At 43.8% G+C, this 20489-nt stretch overlaps 1 protein-coding gene across 4 annotated transcripts in view; it reads right to left on the reverse strand.

Moving 5' to 3' along the window:
* Window positions 1-292: 292 nt before the first annotated feature.
* LOC140487773 (SWI/SNF-related matrix-associated actin-dependent regulator of chromatin subfamily B member 1-A) overlaps window positions 293-20489 on the reverse strand; it is a 34228-nt gene continuing 14031 nt past the window's right edge. For all 4 annotated transcript variants that reach the window (XM_072587021.1, XM_072587020.1, XM_072587018.1 and 1 more), the window contains 6 exons: window positions 19492-19629; window positions 10813-10940; window positions 7944-8110; window positions 6530-6720; window positions 2212-2343; window positions 293-610 (listed from right to left, as the gene is read on the reverse strand). In XM_072587021.1, coding sequence (XP_072443122.1) covers window positions 571-610; window positions 2212-2343; window positions 6530-6720; window positions 7944-8110; window positions 10813-10940; window positions 19492-19629 — 796 coding nt within the window. In that variant the 3' untranslated portion in view covers window positions 293-570. The remainder of the gene's footprint in view (window positions 611-2211; window positions 2344-6529; window positions 6721-7943; window positions 8111-10812; window positions 10941-19491; window positions 19630-20489) is intronic.

Here is a 20489-nt window from a genome sequence, read left to right on the forward strand (position 1 = left end):
TTTTCTACTTGAAACAAAGGAGGTCTGCATTGTATAACTCTTAAGCTTATTTCATATGGTTTATGTTATAGTATAATTGCTGCAATGTTTAATATTTAACTTTGTTCTTTTTTCCGTATTATTCTTAAGATTCTTACCTCAGTGCCTCATTGGCAACATTAAACATTTTTCATCATACTGCTGTACTTTTTTTTTACAAGTAAACGTGATAATAACATCAAAACCAAATCACTCTTGGAGCATCAGCCAAGAAAATTCTCACAAAGTATGAAAAATGAACATGATCACAATATTATTAAAATTAAGAACTTTATTTAAAAAACTTCTCCAGAAATGCAATTTGCACCTATACAAAAAACAGATTAAGGCAAGACTCCTGTGCACTGACTGCAGGGATTGGAACTGGATAAGACCAAGTTATCTTAAGGAGCACTGACACTACGGCACCAGTCCTTATACACAGTGTGGGGTCTGCGACAAGGCCGCTGTGGGGAATGTCTATTCTCTCAGAACTAGCCCTTGATTGCAAGGAACTTCATTACTTGATCCAGACTGGTGATCAATGTTCAGTTACCAAGCTGGAGCTGTGTTTGCAAGACGTCTCATGCGCCTGTAAAGCAAAAATAATACTCCTGTAATGACAGTATTCACAGCACAATCACCAACATATTCTCTTTCTCTCTCTCTCTCTCTCTCTCTCTCTCTCTCACACACACATCCTTCATGTTTATCTGAATTGCCCATATACTATTTTATAACTATTTGGAAATATATTGCTGTTTCCTCAGTGTTGTTGGGTCAAAATCCTGAAACTCTCTTCCTAACAGCACTACGGGTGTCCCGACACCACAAGGTCTGCAGTGGGTCAAGACACCTCACCACCAAATGCTATTTGCCTTTACTATCCCCTGTGGTAGAGTGTTCCATATTCTAACATGATATTTGGCTCATCCCTTGACTATGATATGACCTTGTCTACAAACCATTTAGCCATGGTGGAGTTGGAGTCACTAAATAAAAAACTGATACTCTTACTTGTAATACTGAGGGAGTGCAGCATCATTAGAGGTGCAGTCTTTCTAGATGTGACCTCTGAAGCCTCATCTGATTCAGCACACAGCTGCAAAAACATCCTATACACTTTTAGAAAAGCAGGAGTTCTCTCACTCATGCCTGGGTATCCTCAAACAAACATTCTAACATAGATTACTGGGCGTATGCTGGATGCCCTGTTCTTTTCAACACAGGAGTAACAGCATTTCAAAAGTGCACAAACAACTGTGAAGATTTTAGGGTGGGGGAGTGGGAGTGTGTTTTCTGAATTAATTCATGGGTTACGGACATCACAGTCTGGGCCAGCCCATCTCGAGTTGCCCATCAGAAAGTGAACTTCAATTCCATTAGAGCGAGCTCCAGGATTTTGACAAAGTGAAACTGAAGGAATGGCAGTATGTTTCTAAAGTTAAAAATCACACAACACCAGATTACCTGATGAAGGAGCAGCACTCTGAAAGCTAGTACTTCCAAATAAACCTGGTGCTGTGTGATTTTTGAAATGTGTCCACTCCAGTCCAACAGGGTACCTCCACATCATGAACATATTTCTAGGTCATCATGGTAAGTGGCTTAGAGGGGATCTTGCTGGTAATGGTGCTCTGATGTATTTGTTGCCCTCATCCTTCTTGATGGTAGCAGTAATGGGTTTGGAAGATGCTGCCCAGGAAGCTTCAAGTTATTGCACAGCATCTTGTAGATGGTACACACCGCTGCCACTATGCATCAGTGGAGCAGGGACTGGCTACAGTACCAGTCAAGCAGGGTCCTTTGGCATGAATGGTGCTGAGCCTCTCGAGTGCTGTGCTCATTCAGGCAAATGGAGAGTATTCTGTACTCACCCCCTGACTGTGTCTTGTAGATGGTGGACAGGCTTTCGGGAGTCAGAAGGTCAGTTACTTGCTGCAGAATCCCCAGGTTATGACCTTTTACAGTCTCAGCACATACATGATTGGACCAGTTGAGCCTCTGGCCAACGGACCTCTTCTCCTTTTCTCCACCTCCCAACCCCAGGATGCTGATAATGTGCGACATGTTTGTGTCAATCGGTCAAGGCAAGATGGGATGTGCACACACATGCATGAGTCGTGTGTCGAGGGTGGGATGTGCACTCTAAATGACAGTTTGGGGATTCTAGCCCTGATGACATTGACGCACCTTGTGTTTCTATCCTGATCTCGAATCTTCTTCTCCATTTCAGCATCAGTCAGTGTTTCTAGTAGGGGGCACCACTGGTCAGCATCGCCCGTATTCCTGATTGCAATCTCAACTGTGGGTAGAGGGTTCTCACTGCCACATGACGAGAATGAGTAACAGACATTAGTTACTGGCTACAGAACTCTCAAACAGCCAGCATTGCTGGTAATTATACTGCAGATAACCAGCCAAAGCCCCAAAGGACTTCACACAATGAACTTATGTCTGACTGTAGCAGCCACTTTATATACAGTCTGATTCCATGAACAATCATGAAATGAATAACTAAGTGATGCCTAAGACACCAACAATGATCTTCAGATTTCATCTCTGGCCTGTATTGATTTGGTTCTAAGCCCCACACTGAGAGGGGGGGGGGGGGCGCTCAGGCTCCATCATTGACCTGGTGCTAGGTTTCACAGGGATTCTAACACTAGGTACAGTAGTTCCTGCTGGCAGTACAGTGTATGATTTAGACTGTGCATAGTATATACATTTAAAATAAATGTATTATAAACTTAGGGTTTCATGGTTTTTGAGTAAGTAACATGGAGTTTCTGTGAGTCTGCAGTTATTTCTGTAAGTATTGCAAGTATTTCTGTAACCACGGCAATTTCTTTTAAATCAGTGTTTGACGCCTATCATAGAGTTCTACAGCACAGAGACATGCCCTTTGTCTCAAACTGGTCTATGCCGACCAAAATGTCTGTCCACACGAACCCCATTTCCCTGCACTTGGCCCATATCCTTCTAATCCTTTCCTAACCATGTATTTGTCCAAATGCCCTTTAAATGTTGTTAATGTACCAGCCTCAACCACTTCCACTGACTGTTCATTCCATGTGTATAAAAATTGTCCCTCAGGTTCCCTTTTATTCTTTCCCCTTTAACCTTAAACAAGTCCCCCGGCCTGACGGGATATATCCTAGGATTATGTGGGAAGCAAGAGAGGAAATTGCAGTGATCTTTTCGTCTTCACTGTCAATGGGGGTGGTGCCAGGGGACTGGAGTGTGGCGAATGTTGTGCCCCTGTTCAAAAAAGGGAATAGGGATAACCCCGGGAATTACAGGCCAGTTAGTCTTACTTCTGTGGTAGGCAAAGTAATGGAAAGGGTACTGAGGGATAGGATTTATGAGTATCTGGAAAGACACTGCTTGATTAGGGACAGCCAGCACAGATTTGTCTTATTGAATTCTTTGAGGAGGTGACCAAGCATGTGGATGAGGGTAGAGCAGTGGATGTAGTGTACATGGATTTTAGTAAGCATTTGATGAGGTTCCCCATGGTAGGCTTATGCGGAAAGTCAGGAGGCATGGGATAGAGGGAAATTTGGCCAGTTGGATAGAAAACTGGCTAACCGGTCGAAGTCAGAGAGTGGTGGTAGATGGTAAATATTCAGCCTGGAGCCCAGTTACAAGTGGAGTTCTGCAGGGATCAGTTCTGGGTCCTCTGCTGTTTGTAATTTTTATTAATGACTTGGAAGAGGGAGTCGAAGGGTGGGTCAGTAAATTTGCCGACGATACGAAGATTGGTGGAGTTGTGGATAGTGAGGAGTGCTGTTGTCGGCTGCAAAGGGACTTGGATATGATGCAGAGCTGGGCTGAGGAGTGGCAGATGGAGTTCAACCCTGTCAAGTGTGAGGTTGTCCATTTTGGAAGGACAAATAAGAATGCGGAATACAGGGTTAACGGTAGGGTTCTTAGTAAACTGGAGGAGCAGAGGGATCTTGGGGTCTATGTTCATAGATCTTTGAAAGTTGCCACTCAGGTGGATAGAGCTTGTAAGGAGGCCTATGGTGTATTAGCGTTCATTAGCAGAGGGATTGAATTCAAGAGTCGTGAAGTGATGTTGCAGCTGTACAGGACCTTGGTTAGGCCACATTTGGAGTACTGTGTGCAGTTCTGGTCACCTCACTTTAGGAAAGATGTGGAAGCTTTGGAGAGGGTGCAGAGAAGATTTACCAGGATGTTGCCTGGAATGGAGAATAGGTCGTACGAGGATAGGTTGAGTGTGCTAGGCCTTTTCTCATTGGAACGGCGAAGGATGAGGGGTGACTTGATAGAGGTTTATAAGATGATCAGAGGAACAGATAGAGTAGACAGTCAGAAACTTTTTCCCCGGGTACAACAGAGTGTTACAAGGAGAAATAAATTTAAGGTGGTGAAGGGTGGAAGGTTTAGGGTGGATGTCAGGGTTAGGTTCTTCACCCAGAGAGTGGTGGGGGCATGGAATGCGCTGTCTGTGGGAGTGGCAGAGTCAGAGTCAGAATCATTGGCGACCTTTAAGCGGCAACTGGATAGGTACATGGATGGGTGCTTAAGCTGGGACAAATGTTCGGCACAACATCGTGGGCCGAAGGGCCTGTTCTGTGCTGTATTGTTCTATGTTCTATGATGCCCTCTATTCCTTGCAAAATCATGTGTTTGTGTGGACGCTGACAGATTTTACACCTGAAAATGTGTTGCTGGAAAAGCGCAGCAGGTCAGGCAGCATCCAAGGAGCAGGAGAATCGACGATTCCTGAAGAAGGGCTGATGCCCGAAACGTCGATTCTCCTGCTCCTTGGATGCTGCCTGACCTGCTGCGCTTTCAACACATTTTCAGCTCTGATCTCCAGCATCTGCAGTCCTCACTTTCTCCTCAAAGATTTTACCCCTGAACAAGATAGTCAAGCTTGTCCAAGGAAGTTTTTTTTTAAATAAACTAAAGGAAACATCCATTGCTTAGACAGGATTTTAAAAATTGCTTTCTATATTTTGACTTTTGAGAAGACTTTTGAAGTCCATGCATGAAGATGGCTGCATAGACTGATGGTCTTGAGGGGAGAAGGCTCTCGTGAAGCTAGATTATTTTGTAGTAAAGAGTTAGTCCAAGACCAGAAACATTGGGATAAAGCTCCAAAGAGTTTACAGAAAGTTGAGTATGATCAAGCATCAATGTATTATAACTCCAGGAAGATGCTGTCTGCAGTCCCAGTCTATAACTTAAAGTAACAAGCAATCTCAACCTGCCAAGGTATTAAGAAACAAGGACCCTGGTGTGAGTACTGCAAGAGATTTTCGATACTATCCCAAGGTTTTGGATACTATACAAGACCTGTTGATTCTCTTTTGAAATTAATGAGGTTATACTGTTATCATGTGCTTAAAAATCTTTGAAATTGAGTTAGAAGTAGATACTTTGGTTTATTATGTCTTCATTTATTTGGCAAATAAACTTTTGTTTTACTTGAAGCAACATCTATAACACTTCATGCTTTGGTCTCTTGCTGAAACATTTTTGTTAAAACAATAACATGATTTATCGAGCCAGGTTCCTGTCGGGATCTGACTTGTCTGGCAATAACATAGGCTGGGATCCAACACTTCATGGGAATGCTTTTGGAAAAAAGTCTAACTTAAAGGTCTTATACAGCATGGCTCCAAAGAATGATCTTATAGAATTTCCAAATGTTAAGAGCAGTCCCAATGGATTGGCAGGAATTAAATTCAACCTAGTTATTCAAGAAAAAGAGGGAGAAAAATCATATTCTGCAGAGTTAGGAAGGATGGATGAATGGAACAGCATTTTTTTTTTTTTACAAACCTACTGAAGTTTTCTGTGATTGTAACCAGCGGGGGAGATAATGAGAGGACCAATGGATCTCATACGGATTTTCAAACAGCATTTGACAAGATGTTTCACAAATGTCAGGTTCATGGAACTGCAGGGAACACTGGATTCAGATTGGTTAACAGACAGAAACCAACCAAGAAATAGGAGCAGGATAATCCATTCAGCCCCTCAAACCCAGTCAGAGCACAGTGCAAACAGGAAAGAGACAGTGACTCCCTAAGCATGGGAACAGTGAGGGAGGCAATCTACTGACATGGGCAGGGAATTAAGTTAAAAGGAACGAATTGGCATGAGCAGGACATCACTAGTCATGTCCATCAGGATTCTGTACTAGGGTCTGTATATTAATTTACTAAATGAAGGAATGAAAAGCTGTATATCCAAGCTTATCGATGAAGTAGGATAAATGGGAATAGAAAGATGCAAAGGGTTATTAGTAAATTAAATGAGTGGCCAAAACTGTGACCGATGGATTTCAATACTTTCAAGTGTGACATCATCCACTTTGGATGTAAGAAAGAGATTGAAGTAATTTTTGAGACAGTGACAAGAACTGTGAAGGCAGAGGGATCATGTTCACAAGTCATTAAAAACTAGTCAGTAAGTTTTAAAGATAATTAAAACATGCCATCTTCTGACCTTTGCCAAACGACAGAAGGCCTACCTGAAGGCGTATGTGCGCTGATGCCAGCTAAGCTGACCCCGGATACTGTAAGCGATGGTGGTAACAAACTCCCCTCCAAGACCCAACTCGGAACACAGCTTCAGAGCAAATTTCTCAGGAGAGTTCTCCCTCTCAGACATGTCCCACTCAAACTGATCGACCAGCGAGATGTTTCCCACATGGATGTTCAGCTGCACAAACAATTTTCCATTAGTGCCAAGGTTCACACAGCCCGATTATATAAATAACCAACAGAGAGAGAGACAGAGACAGGCTGAGTGCAGGAAGGAGCCAGAGCACTTCCACTGAGAGTGCAGCCAGCTTTCCAAACTCAGCCAGGCTCCCTGCTCTGGGTCAGACATGTGACTCTCATGATATCTACAAGGGATGGTCATCATTCTAGTAACCAGACTCCAGTGGCAGTAAGGCCAACCCAGACTTATCCTGCCCAGGATCAGCAAGTTCAGCAGAGACCTGGAGACAAAACCTGGGATCTTCTTGTTCTCAGTATTGCAACTGGTTTATGTGCTCATTATGGGAGGTCTCAGTGGGGTGTTATATCGTTTTGACAGATTCAGTGAAAACAGGAGAAGTCAATTTCTTATCTATTGCAGACCATGCCTTAAGAGTTTCAGCAATATTATTTGCACTGAAGTTCCTCTTGTGTGAGATGGTCATTTTCGGCAGATTTTCCATATCAGTGTGCTGACTCAAACTCAACTGGAGCTAACTATCATGCCAACAATTGGCACAGAGCCAGTTGAGCACCACTGATCACCAGCGCTTCCAGCTAGGCTAGGGTAATTGAGTCATCGGTCATGAGCATTTGGGGCTGTGTTGGAGGGGAAGATCACCTGACATAAAATCCATTAGGTCCATGATTGAAACAAGAGTTGCAACAAAAACAGAAATGGCTGAGAAAACTCAGCAGGTCTGGCCGCATCTATGGAGAAAGAAATTGAGTTAGCATTTCAGGTCCATGACTCTTCTGCAAAACCGGTCCAGGTGGTATTTTCTGCTTTCTTGCCACAGATGTTACCAATCCTGCTCAGTTTTCCTAGCAATTTCTGTTTTTATTTCTGTTTTCCAGCATCTACGTTTCTTTGTTTTTTTTTAAACAAAGCTGAGTTGGCCCTTTCACCAGACGTCAGCCAAAATGAAAATAAATATCACAGTTTCACAACAGCATCAATTGCTGCTCCTTGTGATACCTCATTCCAAACCATGACTGTCAGTGGCAGCAGATTGTTTGGACGTAAGGGAGTTCTATCACATTTGAGCCTAATCTCAAGTTCTACCTCATTTTACAGCAGGTGGTGAGAAAATGAGGGCATAAATTTACATTGATAAAAGAGTGGAATAAATCTAACAGCATTGGGCCTGAGTAGAACATCTCACACTGTGCAGAACTCACCTTAATGATGACTCTCTGATCAGACTGATCCTCTAGAATACTGTCTGTTGGGTAGGAGTCAATCTGTTGGCGTATCGCTGATGCAATGGCAGGGACAAAGGTCAAAGGATTCAAATCGAGGTCATCACACAAAATCTCTGCAAACATCTCTGGTGTCATCAACTTTTCTGCAAAGATTAGTGAGAAACTAATTGTGAACAGGAAAAGCAATGCTCAATTACAGCAGACACAACACTAATCTGAAGACTTGAATAATAACTCACTTAGCTCCACTGATGCTCCAGCACATGTACTCGGAGACAGTTGGAGTTATTAAGATGCCCGATGTAGTCCAGTGGGTAACTCTTGTCAGAAGGTCCTGGTTTAAGTCTCATTCCACACATAAAAGCAAATAGTAATGCTATTGATAACACCATTTTGATTGCACAATCTCCCCATGTCTGTGTGGGTTTCCTCCCACAGTCCAAAGATGGTTAGGTTAGGTGGATCAGCTAGTCTGAATTGCCCACAATGTCCTGGGATGTGTAGGTTAGGTGGATTAGCCATGGTAAGTGCAGGATTACAGGGATAAGGTAGGGGGTTGGGTCTAGGTAGGATGCTCTTCAGATGGTGGGGCTGTCTTGAAGGGCTAAATAGCCTGCTTCCACACTGTAAAGATTCTATAATTTAATGAGACACGAGAGTGACTTCAAAGCTGCCAAGGCTTAGAGGTCACATTTTGAGGATAGGTTGCATTAATGTAGTTTGCGATTGGGAGATTGAAGTTGTTTAAAACGATCCGTGGATTCAACAATTATTTGGTTCTCAACTTCCTAGCCCCCTGCTATGCTATGGCGTTTCAAATGATCACCTAATTGAGACTTAAAATGTGAGAGGGTTTCTGGCTCCACCATCCTTTCAGACAGTGAGTTCTAGATACCCATTACTCTCTGGGTGAAAATAATTTTCCTCAAAATACCCTTAACTTCCTGATCCTCAAAACGGTGTTCCCTCTACTAACGGGAAAAGTTTCTCTCACACTAGCTATTTATGCCTCTCATAACGTCGTACACCTCAAAACAGGGTTTGCATCTCAGTCTTCTCTGCTCTAAGGAAATCAAACCCAGCCTATCTATTCTATCCTCATAGTTCAATCACTCCAATGCAAGTAGAGTCATAGTGAATGTCTTTTGCACCCTCTCCAGTGCAATCGCATCCTGCCTATAATGTTATGATCAGAACAGCACACAGCACATCAGCTGTGGCCTAACTAATGTTATATACAGCTTCATCATAATTTCCTTGCTCTTATCTTTAATGCCTTGACTAATAATGACAAATGTCCCGTATGCCTTCTTAACCACCTATCTACCTGTCCTGCAACCTTCAAGGATCTATGGATATGCACCCAAAAGGTCCCTCTAAACCTCTGTACTTCTTAAAGTCCTATCATTCAATGTGTACTCCCTTTTCTTGTTGGTTCTCCCAAAATGTATCACTTCATACTTTTCAGGATTAAATTCCATTTGCCACCATTCAGCCCATCTGACCGCTCCACGAACTTGCTGATCATTTCTCCTACAATCATGTCAAGATCTTTAATGTACACTTATAAATAGTAAGGGAGCCAGCACCAAACCTTGAGGTATATCACTGGACAAAGGCTTCCAGTCCCAAAAAATCCTTTGATTATCACCCTCTGCTTCTAGCCATTAATCAACAAATTGCCTTGGCTGCCATGGGGTCTTAGTTTCTTAATTAGTCTGCCATGCGAGACTTTATTAAAAGCCTCACTAAATTCCATTTCAACTATATCAACAGCGTTGCACTCATCTCCACACCTTGTCACCTTCTTGGAAAATTCAATCAAATTTGTTAAGCATGGTCTTCACCTGACAAAGCACTGTTGACTCTCCTTGATTAATCCTGTCTCATAATTGCTTCCAATAGTTTCCACTGATGTTAGAACAAAAAAACAAAAAGTTACAGCACAAGAATAGGTTCTTCAGCCCTCCAAGCCTGCACCAATCCAGATCCTTTATCTAAACTTGGAGTTTAATTCAGATAAATGCGAGGTGCTGCATTTTGGGAAAGCAAATCTTAGCAGGACTTATACACTTAATGGTAAGGTCCTAGGGAGTGTTACTGAACAAAGAGGCCTTGGAGTCCAGGTTCATAGCTCCTTGAAAGTGGAGTCGCAGGTAGATAGAATAGTGAAGGAGGTGTTTGGTATGCTTTCCTTTATTGGTCAGAGTAATGAGTACAGGAGTTGGGAGGTCATGTTGCAGCTGTACAGGAAATTGGTTAGGACACTGTTGGAATATTGCGTGCAATTCTGGTCTCCTTCCTATCAGAAAGATGTTGTGAAATTTGAAAGGGTTCAGAAAAGATTTACAAGGATGTTGCCAGGGTTGGAGGATTTCAGCTATAAGGAGAGGCTGAAGCAGACTGGGGCTGTTTTCCCTGGAGCGTCGGAGGCTGAGGGGTGACCTTATAGAGGTTTACAAAATTATGAGGGGCATGGATAGGATAAATAGACAAAGTCTTTTCCCTGGGGTTAGGGAGTCCAGAACTATAGGGCATAGATTTAGGGTGAGAGGGGATAGATATAAAAAAGACCTAAGGGGCAGCTTTTTCACACAGAGAATGAGCTGCCAGAGGAAGTGGTGGAGGCTGGTATAATTGTAACATTTAAGAGGCATTTGGATGGGTATATGAATAGGAAGGGTTTGGAGGGATATGGGCCGGGTACTGGCAGGTGGGACTAGATTGGGTTGGGATATCTGGTCGGCATGGACAAGTTGGACCGAAGGGTCTGTTTCCACGCTGTACATCTCTATGACTACTCTATAAGGGTCTGTATTCCTCTGCTCCCATTACTTCTACTCACCATTCATGTTCCACGTGAAAGCATCCCTCAGCTTCTGTCCGTCTATCTCCATGTCGAGGCGAATAGGAACCAGCACCTCTGCCTGAGATGCATTTTCATGGATTACTGCTGGATCATGGTCATCAAAGCTGAAGGAGAAAGATGTAGAGAGTGGTCTCATTAATACACACCAACATCTATCTTCTGTTGCAGATCTGTGAACCTCTCAATGTTCAATTATTATCTAAAACTTTAAGAACACAGGCCACTGCTAAAGAAAGTGAAACTAACTCAAAGTTAAAAATCACACAACACCAGGCTATAGTCCAACAGGTTTAATTGGAAGCACTAGCTTTCGGAGCCCCGCTCCTTCATCAGGTGATTGTGGAGGACACAATTCATAGCAAAAATTTACAGTGTGATGTAACTGAAATTATACATTGAAATCTGTTGAGTCTTTCATCTGTTCGAATACCATGATAGTTTCACTTCTTTCAGGTGTAAATCACAAAACTTTTTTTTTTAGAAAGTTGCATTCTCAGGTTAGTTGTAACAATTGATGTTAGCTAGACAATATGTTGAAGGTGTTAGCCCCCTGTGTTCTCTGTCTATGCCATGATGTTTAGATTGATTCTAATCTAAAAAGGGAGATAAGTGGAGTGAATTTGTACTTGCAGAGTTACATTGTACTTTGCTCAAAAACTGCATGAATTCATGTAAAATTCTGTTATCTCACTTTTTAGATTAGAATCAATCTAAACATCATGGCATAGACAGAGAACACAGGGGGCTAACACCTTCAACATATTGTCTAGCTAACATCAATTGTTACCGCTAACCTGAGAATGCAACTTTCTAAAAAAAGGTTTTGTACACCTGAAAGAAGTGAAACTATCATGGTATTTGAACAGATGAAAGACTCAACAGACAATCAAGGTACTTTTCAATGTATAATTTCAGTTCCATCACACTGTAAATTTTTGCTATAAATTCTGTGCCTTAGAATTGTGTCCTCCACAATCACCTGATGAAGGAACATCGCTCCGAAAGCTCGTGCTTCCAATTAAACCTGTTGGACTATAACCTGGTGATGTGTGATTTTTAACTTTGTACACCCCAGTCCAACGTCGACATCTCCAAATCAAAACTAATTCAATGCATTCTTACAGGAAACATTCAGCTAGTCTAGCAGCATCTAAAGAGAGAAAAATAATTAACATTTCAAATCATTATGACCCTGATTCAGAACTGGACAGCTAGGGTTAATTCAAACTTCGAAATGGTGTAAAGAAGAAGAGATGACCCACGACAGAATGGAAACCAGGGAAAGGTTGAATGATACCAAAATGGTGAGATAAGGCAAAAATAATCGTTCACCAAGACAGAAAAGGTCAGTCCAGAAACAGATACAAATGGCCAAAGCAAAATCATAATTCACAAGTGAGTGAAAAAATGGGGGTGAGATGATTATCTGAATTTCAGTTCAAGGTTGAGGCTGAAAGGTTGGAAAACGCCTAATAACTGATTCCACAATCAAAAGAGGAATTGATGTTCCCCAAACTTACATCATGCTTTACTGAGCACTCTGACAAGGCTTCAGCAGAGGGGTCAGAGTGGGACTGGAGCAGAGAATTCAAAACATCCACTTAGACTGAACAGAAACATTCCACATAACCAATCAGTCAAAGAACAACACAATGACGTGAATACAGTATATCAAACTAGAAATATAAAAACAATAATTTCACCTGGAAGGTGAAGTGAGAGGAGTTAATGGGATAGGTGAAACTGGGAAATGGTAAAGGCAATGACCTTTTGAGAGTGCTAGGAGGGGAAGATGTGTTGGACATCACTCTGGAGAGGGTTGAAGTTGAAGACAGTGATCTAGGCCAAAGGGGTGAAAGGTGATAAACAGGGGGACCTTATTTTGTTCACTTCTCAACCTTTTCCTGCTTTCCCAGAACTGAGAGTTGGACACAGTTATGAACCCTGTCAATCACTGTGAAGAGGAGTCCTCAACTGAGGAAAAAGGATGACCCACTGAAGTGCTAACATGGAAATGTAATTGAGAATACAGGTGCAACAGAGATAGAGAAACTGAGAGAATGGAACACAGTACAATACTTATGGAGAAAGGGATGGGTGGGAGTACAATCAACATTAGCATGGATCTTGGTGAAACAGCCGTACCTTTGACAACAAAGGTAGAAAAAGCAAAAACGAAGGAAAGGAGTTCAGGGCACAACTGTGTGGAGTTTGCACATTCTCCCTGTGCCAGCATGGGTTTCCTCTGGGTACTCTGGTTTTCTCCAGATGTGTAGCTCAGGTGAATTGGCCATGCTAAATTGCCCATAGTGGTAGGTGCATTAGTCAGAGGGAAATGGGTCTGGGTGGGTTACTTTTCGGAGGGTCGGTGTGGACTTGTGGACCAAGGGCCTGTTTCCACACTGTAGGGAATCTAATCTAAAAGAAATTAACTATATTTATGATCTCAATCTCAGATTTAAACTGACAGCCTTCTCCACAATAGAAGCACTCATCAGCTTTTTCTATTAGATAAACTATATATTTCCAGGAGATCAAAAGCTAAAGATTCCACAGTCATTTGTAAGAAATTCATTATCTTTGTGATTCCAAGATTTCCTTCATTATCAGGTTCAATCTATTCCTTTTCCTTCAGTTCTCTCCTTCCTGCCTCCTATATTGTGACGTCCACATTGCAACCACCGCTGCCTCCCCTCAGCCTCTGCATTACCACCTCAAAGTCTCTTCATTCTCTTCTTCCCCCCCCTTGCCTCTCAACGTTCTGTCGTCAACACCCATCACTCCATTCTCTTGCCCTTTACCCTCTGCCACCACGCTCTCACAGCCTCTCTACCTTTTCCTCCCTCCCCCATAGTCTTCCCCTTTCTCCACATCAATGCAACCTTCCACCCTTCCCCCTCCTCCTCACCTGTAGCCACTGCCCCTCCCTGCAAACATATAATTCTCTTCCGCAACAAACCCTTTCTTGCAGCCTCAGCACCATAGCCTCCACAGCATCTCAGTTCCCAGCCTATTCCCACCATATTCATTCTACCCCATCCCCATGGCATCCTTCTCCCTCCCCCCACCATATTCTCTTTCTAATCCTCCACCCCCACCATCAGAAAAGCTTGTTGCCTCTCAATGCGCAGTCTCCAGTCTCCTTCCCTGACCCCAACAATTCTCTTTCTTTCATACCTTCATGGTGTAGCTCCTCAGCAATTCTGTCCATCCTATACACGGAGGTGACTCTACCCCAATTTTCCACCCGGTTTTGAATTTTCCTGGTGGTTTTCAAGTTGGAATTAATCTGCCATTCCCGTGTGTTTTTCATGTTGGATCACTTGAAGGCAAGGAAGAGGTGCAAATTGGACACACAACATGATAGAATTCCCTAGTTTGGAGATAGTTATTGGGAACCTAACCTCAAAGAAGCCCATGGTGACAATTCCCCTCAGTTCTGTCTGCTAATTTAATTAGTGTGGAGAATGAAGATACTGAGGAAAGGATCTTTTTCACTTTTATCACTATTGTCTATACTGAACTTAGTGAAGACAATGTTGTTATTTAATGGTTTCTGCTCCCCCCCCCCCCCCCCACCCCCACCCCTGAGAACAGTTATAACAGAGCATCTCTATAATCTAACATTACAACTTTCCCATTACTGTCCTCAGCTCTGGCATATAGTCAGTTTCACATCACTTTCAATTGCCACAGGAGAGACTGCTCAGCCCCTGCTACTTAGAGTTCCTGAAAACCCGGAGCCACATGAATTGAGCGCCCGAGAATTGTCTGTATTTTGTTTTAATGCTCGTCAGTGTAGAACTTAAACATTTCTGAAAAGAAACAAAATTGAAGCTTCGTCTTGCCCTCATCAGAACACAGGCGTAAGAAAACCAACCCAAAACAGTAGAGCTAGTCCTGCTGGGAGTGAAATTACAGAGTAACCAGCTCTTCTTGCGGTTTGGAACACTCTGCTGCAAATGGTAAATGATTAATTGATCAAACATCAATTAAATCTGAGCTTAATTTAAAAGAGGCAAAAGGTGGACATATGGAACTGGCTCATGCTTCAACCAGGATCTCACTAAATGACAAAATAAATTGCAGGGCTAGATGGTCTATTTCGGTTTCTTTCAATACATGAAGAATGGTGACAAATTTCTGAGGACAGCCCAAATTTGAGAAGGATATCCCATGAGTCTCTAGAATGAGCTCTTTAGCCACGAGGAGGAAGTGACTGATGATCCTCACAGTGACCTTCACTGCAACAGACATCAGGGAGACTCCTCTGCAATTACAAACAGTTTTGGTTGAGGAGTTTTTGACAATATTCTCCAGCAAGTACTGACTGCCTTGCTGTCCTTCACAATTTTCACTCTGAGCTCACATTCAGCCAAGTCTTTGAGTGGTTAGGCAATAGATAATCTTAACAGCACTGAAGAAACCACACAAGCTGTGATCTATACCAAAGCAGCCTGAATTAAATGAGGCTGTCATCATTTCAACCCTTCAGCCCTTAAGACCTTAAGGCATAGGAGCAGATATAGGCCATTAAACCCACTACGGCTGCTCCACCATTCAATGAGAACACAATCAATATGATAATCCTCAACTCCACTTTTCTGCCTTTTCCTTGTAACTCTCGATTCCCAGTCTTCCTCAGCACTGAATATATTTCATGACCCAGCTCGAGAGCTCTCTGTGGTAAACAGTTCACTACTCTCGGAGAATAAATTCCTCATCTGTCTTAAACATGCAACTCTTTTTAGATTAGATTAGATTACATTACATTACATTACATTACATTACAGTGTGGAAACAGGCCCTTCGGCCCAACAAGTCCACACCGACCCGCCGTAGTGCAACCCACCCATACCCCTACATTTACCCCTTACCTAACACTACGGGCAATTAGGCATGGCCAATTCACCTGACCTGCACATCTTTGGACTGTGGGAGGAAACCGGAGCACCCGGAGGAAACCCACGCAGACACGGGGAGAACGTGCAAACTCCACACAGTCAGTCACCTGAGGCGGGAATTGAACCCAGGCCTCAGGCGCTGTGAGGCAGCAGTGCTAACCACTGTGCCACCATGCCTTCTGGTCGTAGACTCACCCACTGAGGGAAAACCACATTTTTGCATCTATTCTGTCCATAATCCTAAGAAGCTTGTGTGTTTCAACAAGGTAGTCTCCCATTCTTCTATATTCCAATGAGTAAATCTTTCCTCATTACACAGTCCCTCCTCTTTTCAGCTAAGTGAATCTTCCCTGGACTTCTTCCACTGCTAGTAAATGTTTGCCTTAACTAAGGGGCCCAAACTGTTCACAGTATTCCAGCTGTGGCCTGACTAGAAGCTTGTACGTTTTAGCAAAGCTTTACTTCTTTTATACTCCAATTCCTGTGAAATAAAGGCTTACATTCCATTTGTCCTACTACTTTAACTTGCATGCTAGCTTGTGATTCTTGGATGAGGATTCCCAAATCCATAGCTTTCTGCAGTCTTTCTCTTCTTAAATAATCTTCAGCTCCTCTATTCCTCCTGCCAAAGTGCAAACCCTCACATATTCCCACATTATGTTCCATAATCTTTCATATTTTCTCCCTGCAACACTGCAGTTCACTGTCACACTACCCACAAGCATGGAGAAACATTTAAATGTAAAACTGATCGATCTAAACTACCTTCGATCTGAAAACCAAAGTCACTCCAGCTTCAATCAATGATCTTCAGTATACGGAAGTCAATATAATCATAAAATGCTTATAGCACAGTAAAAAGTCATTAGGTCCATGAATCATCTCTATGCTAAGTAATTCATCCAGGGCCACTCCTTCACCTTTTCCTCGTTGTCCTGCAAACCTTTCTTCAGATAAGGATTTAATTCTCTTTCAAATGTGTATTGGCCCTGTATCTACCACAGTCTCAGGCAATGTGCTCCAGATTTTAACCATTCACGGTGTTAAAAGATTTTCCTCATCATCTTCTTGCTTCTATTGTCAATAACCTTAAATTGCTGTCCTCTGGTCCTCAGCTGCTCAATGTTCTGCCTGCTAAATACCCCTGTCCAATCCTGTGCATTCACTCACTCAGAAACTAAGCTCCAGGTCCTTAAGTTGTTCTCCAAAACCCATGAGGCAAGATTTCTACAAAACACTCAGAAAACCAAGGTACTCTTCCAATCAACTCCCACAGCATAACTCCTTCATTATCAATTAAGATCAGCAGAGAGATCCTGGAAAATATGCATCATGTTCTAGATCTATAGATCAGTTCCCACGATTACCTGGACTATATATCCTCACACACTGCTTCCTGTAAAGACTCTCCGTTTTCACAGTTCCTCCAACTCTGTCGCATTTGTTCCGATGATGTCAACTTCGACAAGGGAGCCAGGATGTCCACCTTCTTTCTCAATCAAGGGTTCCCCAGCACTGCTGTTGACAGGGCTCTCAGCCAGGCCCGACATCTCCCACACTTCAGCCCTCGTGCCCACTCTTCCCCTTTGTCTTTTCCTACCATCTCATCAGCATCTACATCCAGAGGATCATTAACCACCTCTAGACACAAATTCCCCTCTCCTCCCTTGCCAGCCTCCAGGATACCCTGGGTCCACTCTTCTTTCAATCTCAGTACCTCCCCCAACACCACCTTCGGCTGCAACTGCAGAAGGTGTAACACCTGCCCATTTACTTCCTCCCTCCTCAGTATCCAAGGGCCCTAACACGCCTTCCAGGTGAAGCAGCGCTTTATCTGCACTTCACACAATCGGGTCTACTGCATTTGCTGCTCACAATGTGACCTCCTCTACATTGGGGAAACAAACCATAGTCTGGGTGATTACTGTGCAGAACACATGTATTCTATTTGCAAAAAGACCCTGAACAACTAGTAGCCTGCTACTTCAACACACCACCCTGTTCCCTGGCCAACATCTGTGTCTCAGGATTGTTGCAGTGCTCCTGCAAAATTTAGCACAAGCTGGAAGAACAGCACTTCATTTTCTGCCTGGGGACCCTGCAGCCTCTGGATTCAATATCAAGTTCAATAACTCACCCATGCCCTTACCCCAACCCCCACAACTAGACATTGTAATCACAGCCTCTTAGACACCACCCAATGTTAGCCACTAACAATCCCCACTAACAGATACTCATCCTCCTAGCCAGACTGTTACCTACTCCTTTGTCTGCTCTTCTCTCTTTGGGCTCTATCCTTACCTATCATTTATGCCTTCTCCCCCCTCTCCTCATCCTATCCTCTGCATGTAAACCTATATTTTTCCAGCTACCATCAGTTGAGGGTCACACAACCCAAAACATTGACTGCGATTTCTCCCCACAGATGCTGTCAGCCCTGCTGAGCTTTTCCAGCAATTTCAATTTTTGTTTCTGATCTCTAGCATCTGCAGTTCTTTCAGTTGTCGTGACAAAAATCATCACTATCTTTACTAGCCTTCAGCTGATTGAGGAAGACAGTACTCGAGTATTAGGATCACACACCTGAGACTCAGCTGGTGATTTATTGGCAGCAGTGATCCTGCTCCTGTTTCAGGAACTTCAACAACTGCTTGCAGGCATTGCCAAGCTGCACTGCAGTACCACTGGCAATGCATTTGCAAAATGCTTCAAATCTGGTACCAAAGTGGTCAAACAGCAGGGTCTTCCCGGAAGTCAACATGCCCAGCATCAAGGTGACACCAGCTCTGTTGGACAGTAGAGTTGTGGAGATGCCTGACACTGGACTCACAAAGCAAATATACTAACTGGGATTCAGTCAAGGCAGGAAACTCCCAGGTGGGCAGCAGAAACCCTTTAGGAGTGACCATAAAACTTCTTCAGAGGGGTCAAACATCCCTGAAGTCTCATGGAAAATCCTGGCTTGTGACCGCCCAAAACGGAAGATAAATATTCAGGAAGGCATCGAACACCAAGAGCCTTTATCAGGCAGAGGTGAAGCTGAAGCACTCAAGGAACACACAAACCTCCAAATATCCCATCTACCCAATCCTTCAAACACCACATGACTTGAGCGTGACAGAGTCAGCATATTGCACATTGGATTTGTCGGCTGCCCCAGAATCCACTGAGGAGTGGAAATGAGCCACCTTCAATCCCACAGGAGCTAGCCGAGTATGTGTGAAAGAACAAATTTCCACGACAGTCGCACTAGTATGCCCTTGTTACCAATGGCACCACAGTTAACAACCAGGCACCAATACAGATAGATAACAATACACACTACAGATGATCCCCACCACCCCCCCTTCCAATAAGCAGGGACTCTCAAGAAGCTAGTGGGTCCAGAGCAAAAATTCCCCAGGGATTCCTGTGAATATTATTTTCCCCCCCACAAGGCAGATTTAACAATAGGATCATTATAAAACAATTTTTTTTTAAATCACTATTTTTTGGTGCTATTATCGGTTAGACAGGGCAAAGTAAGCAGGCTTCCTTCTCTGAATTATTATGGTTGAATTTAATCAATTCAAATGTCATTCTCATTTTCCCAATGTCAGCAATTGACCAGATTAAGGAATTTGGTTTTATTGTTCGCTATGATGGGATGTAAATGGGGGACCTTTGGGTGCCTAGTCCAGGACCAGCAACATAGAGAGAAAAAGGCTCTCAGCCCTCGACAAACTTGGCAGTAAACCTCAATAACACTTACCAGAGTGGGAATGTCCTTTTCTTGTCCCGGCTCATACGGTTGCGGTTTATGGTTGTAGAACAGGGCACAGCATCCAGGTGGTGGGAGCTGTTGGGCAGGGTAGGCACCCACTGACTATTGCGCTTCGCTTTGGGCTCTCTGTATGGGAACACAGGAATACAGACACACATGAGATTGCATTGGAAGGGCTCCATGGACACACCTCCAAATTTATATCAAACTGCCTGTTTCATACACAGTGCCTCATTATAACATAGGGCTGCTGGGTAAATCAAGGCAGCACGCAGAGGGCAGGGGTGAGCATGGGTGCACGGAGGGCAGGGGTGAGCGCGGGGAGAGAGAGGGAAGGCATTTGCAAGATGAGGAGGGCACACGCGAGAGCAGGGAAGAGTGCGCAAAGTGGGTGCAAGGACGAGCAGGGGGCAAGGGCGCACGCAAGGCGTGGGAAAGGGCATGCGGGGGAGGCGGTGGGAGAAGGGTGTACGCAAGGTGGGGGGGGAAGGTTGCGCACATAGGTGGTGGAAGTGTGTGTGTGTGGGGGAAAAGTAAGCGCATGAGGGAGAGGAATGGGTGCGCGCGAGAGGGGGAAAGGGTGCGCAAAAAGAGGGGTGAAGGGAGTGAGTGAGGGGGTGGGAGGGCACATGCGATTGGGGAGGTGTGGGTGGCGTGCAGATGGGCAGGGAATGGAGACCACCAGGGGTGTGAGGGGCGCCAGCGTGCAAGCGAGTCGGCAGCACCCGTGCAAGCAAGATAGATCGCGAGTGACGGGGAGTTCACCAGAGGGGGCGGTGGCGCGCGTGCGAAAGATGGGGGAGGCAGTGCGCGCAAGCGAGACACATTGTAAGCAAGAGACAGAACTAGCAGTGGTTATAACTGAGGCTCACCACACCTCAAACAAGGGAAGCAGTTGAGAAGGAAAATCTTTCATGGTAACTTCAGCCAGTGCAGGAATTAAACCCATTCTGATGGGGTCACTCTACATCTTACATAACCGCAAC

This window comes from Chiloscyllium punctatum, chromosome 17 (assembly GCF_047496795.1).
Source record: "Chiloscyllium punctatum isolate Juve2018m chromosome 17, sChiPun1.3, whole genome shotgun sequence".
NCBI lineage: Eukaryota > Metazoa > Chordata > Chondrichthyes > Orectolobiformes > Hemiscylliidae > Chiloscyllium > Chiloscyllium punctatum.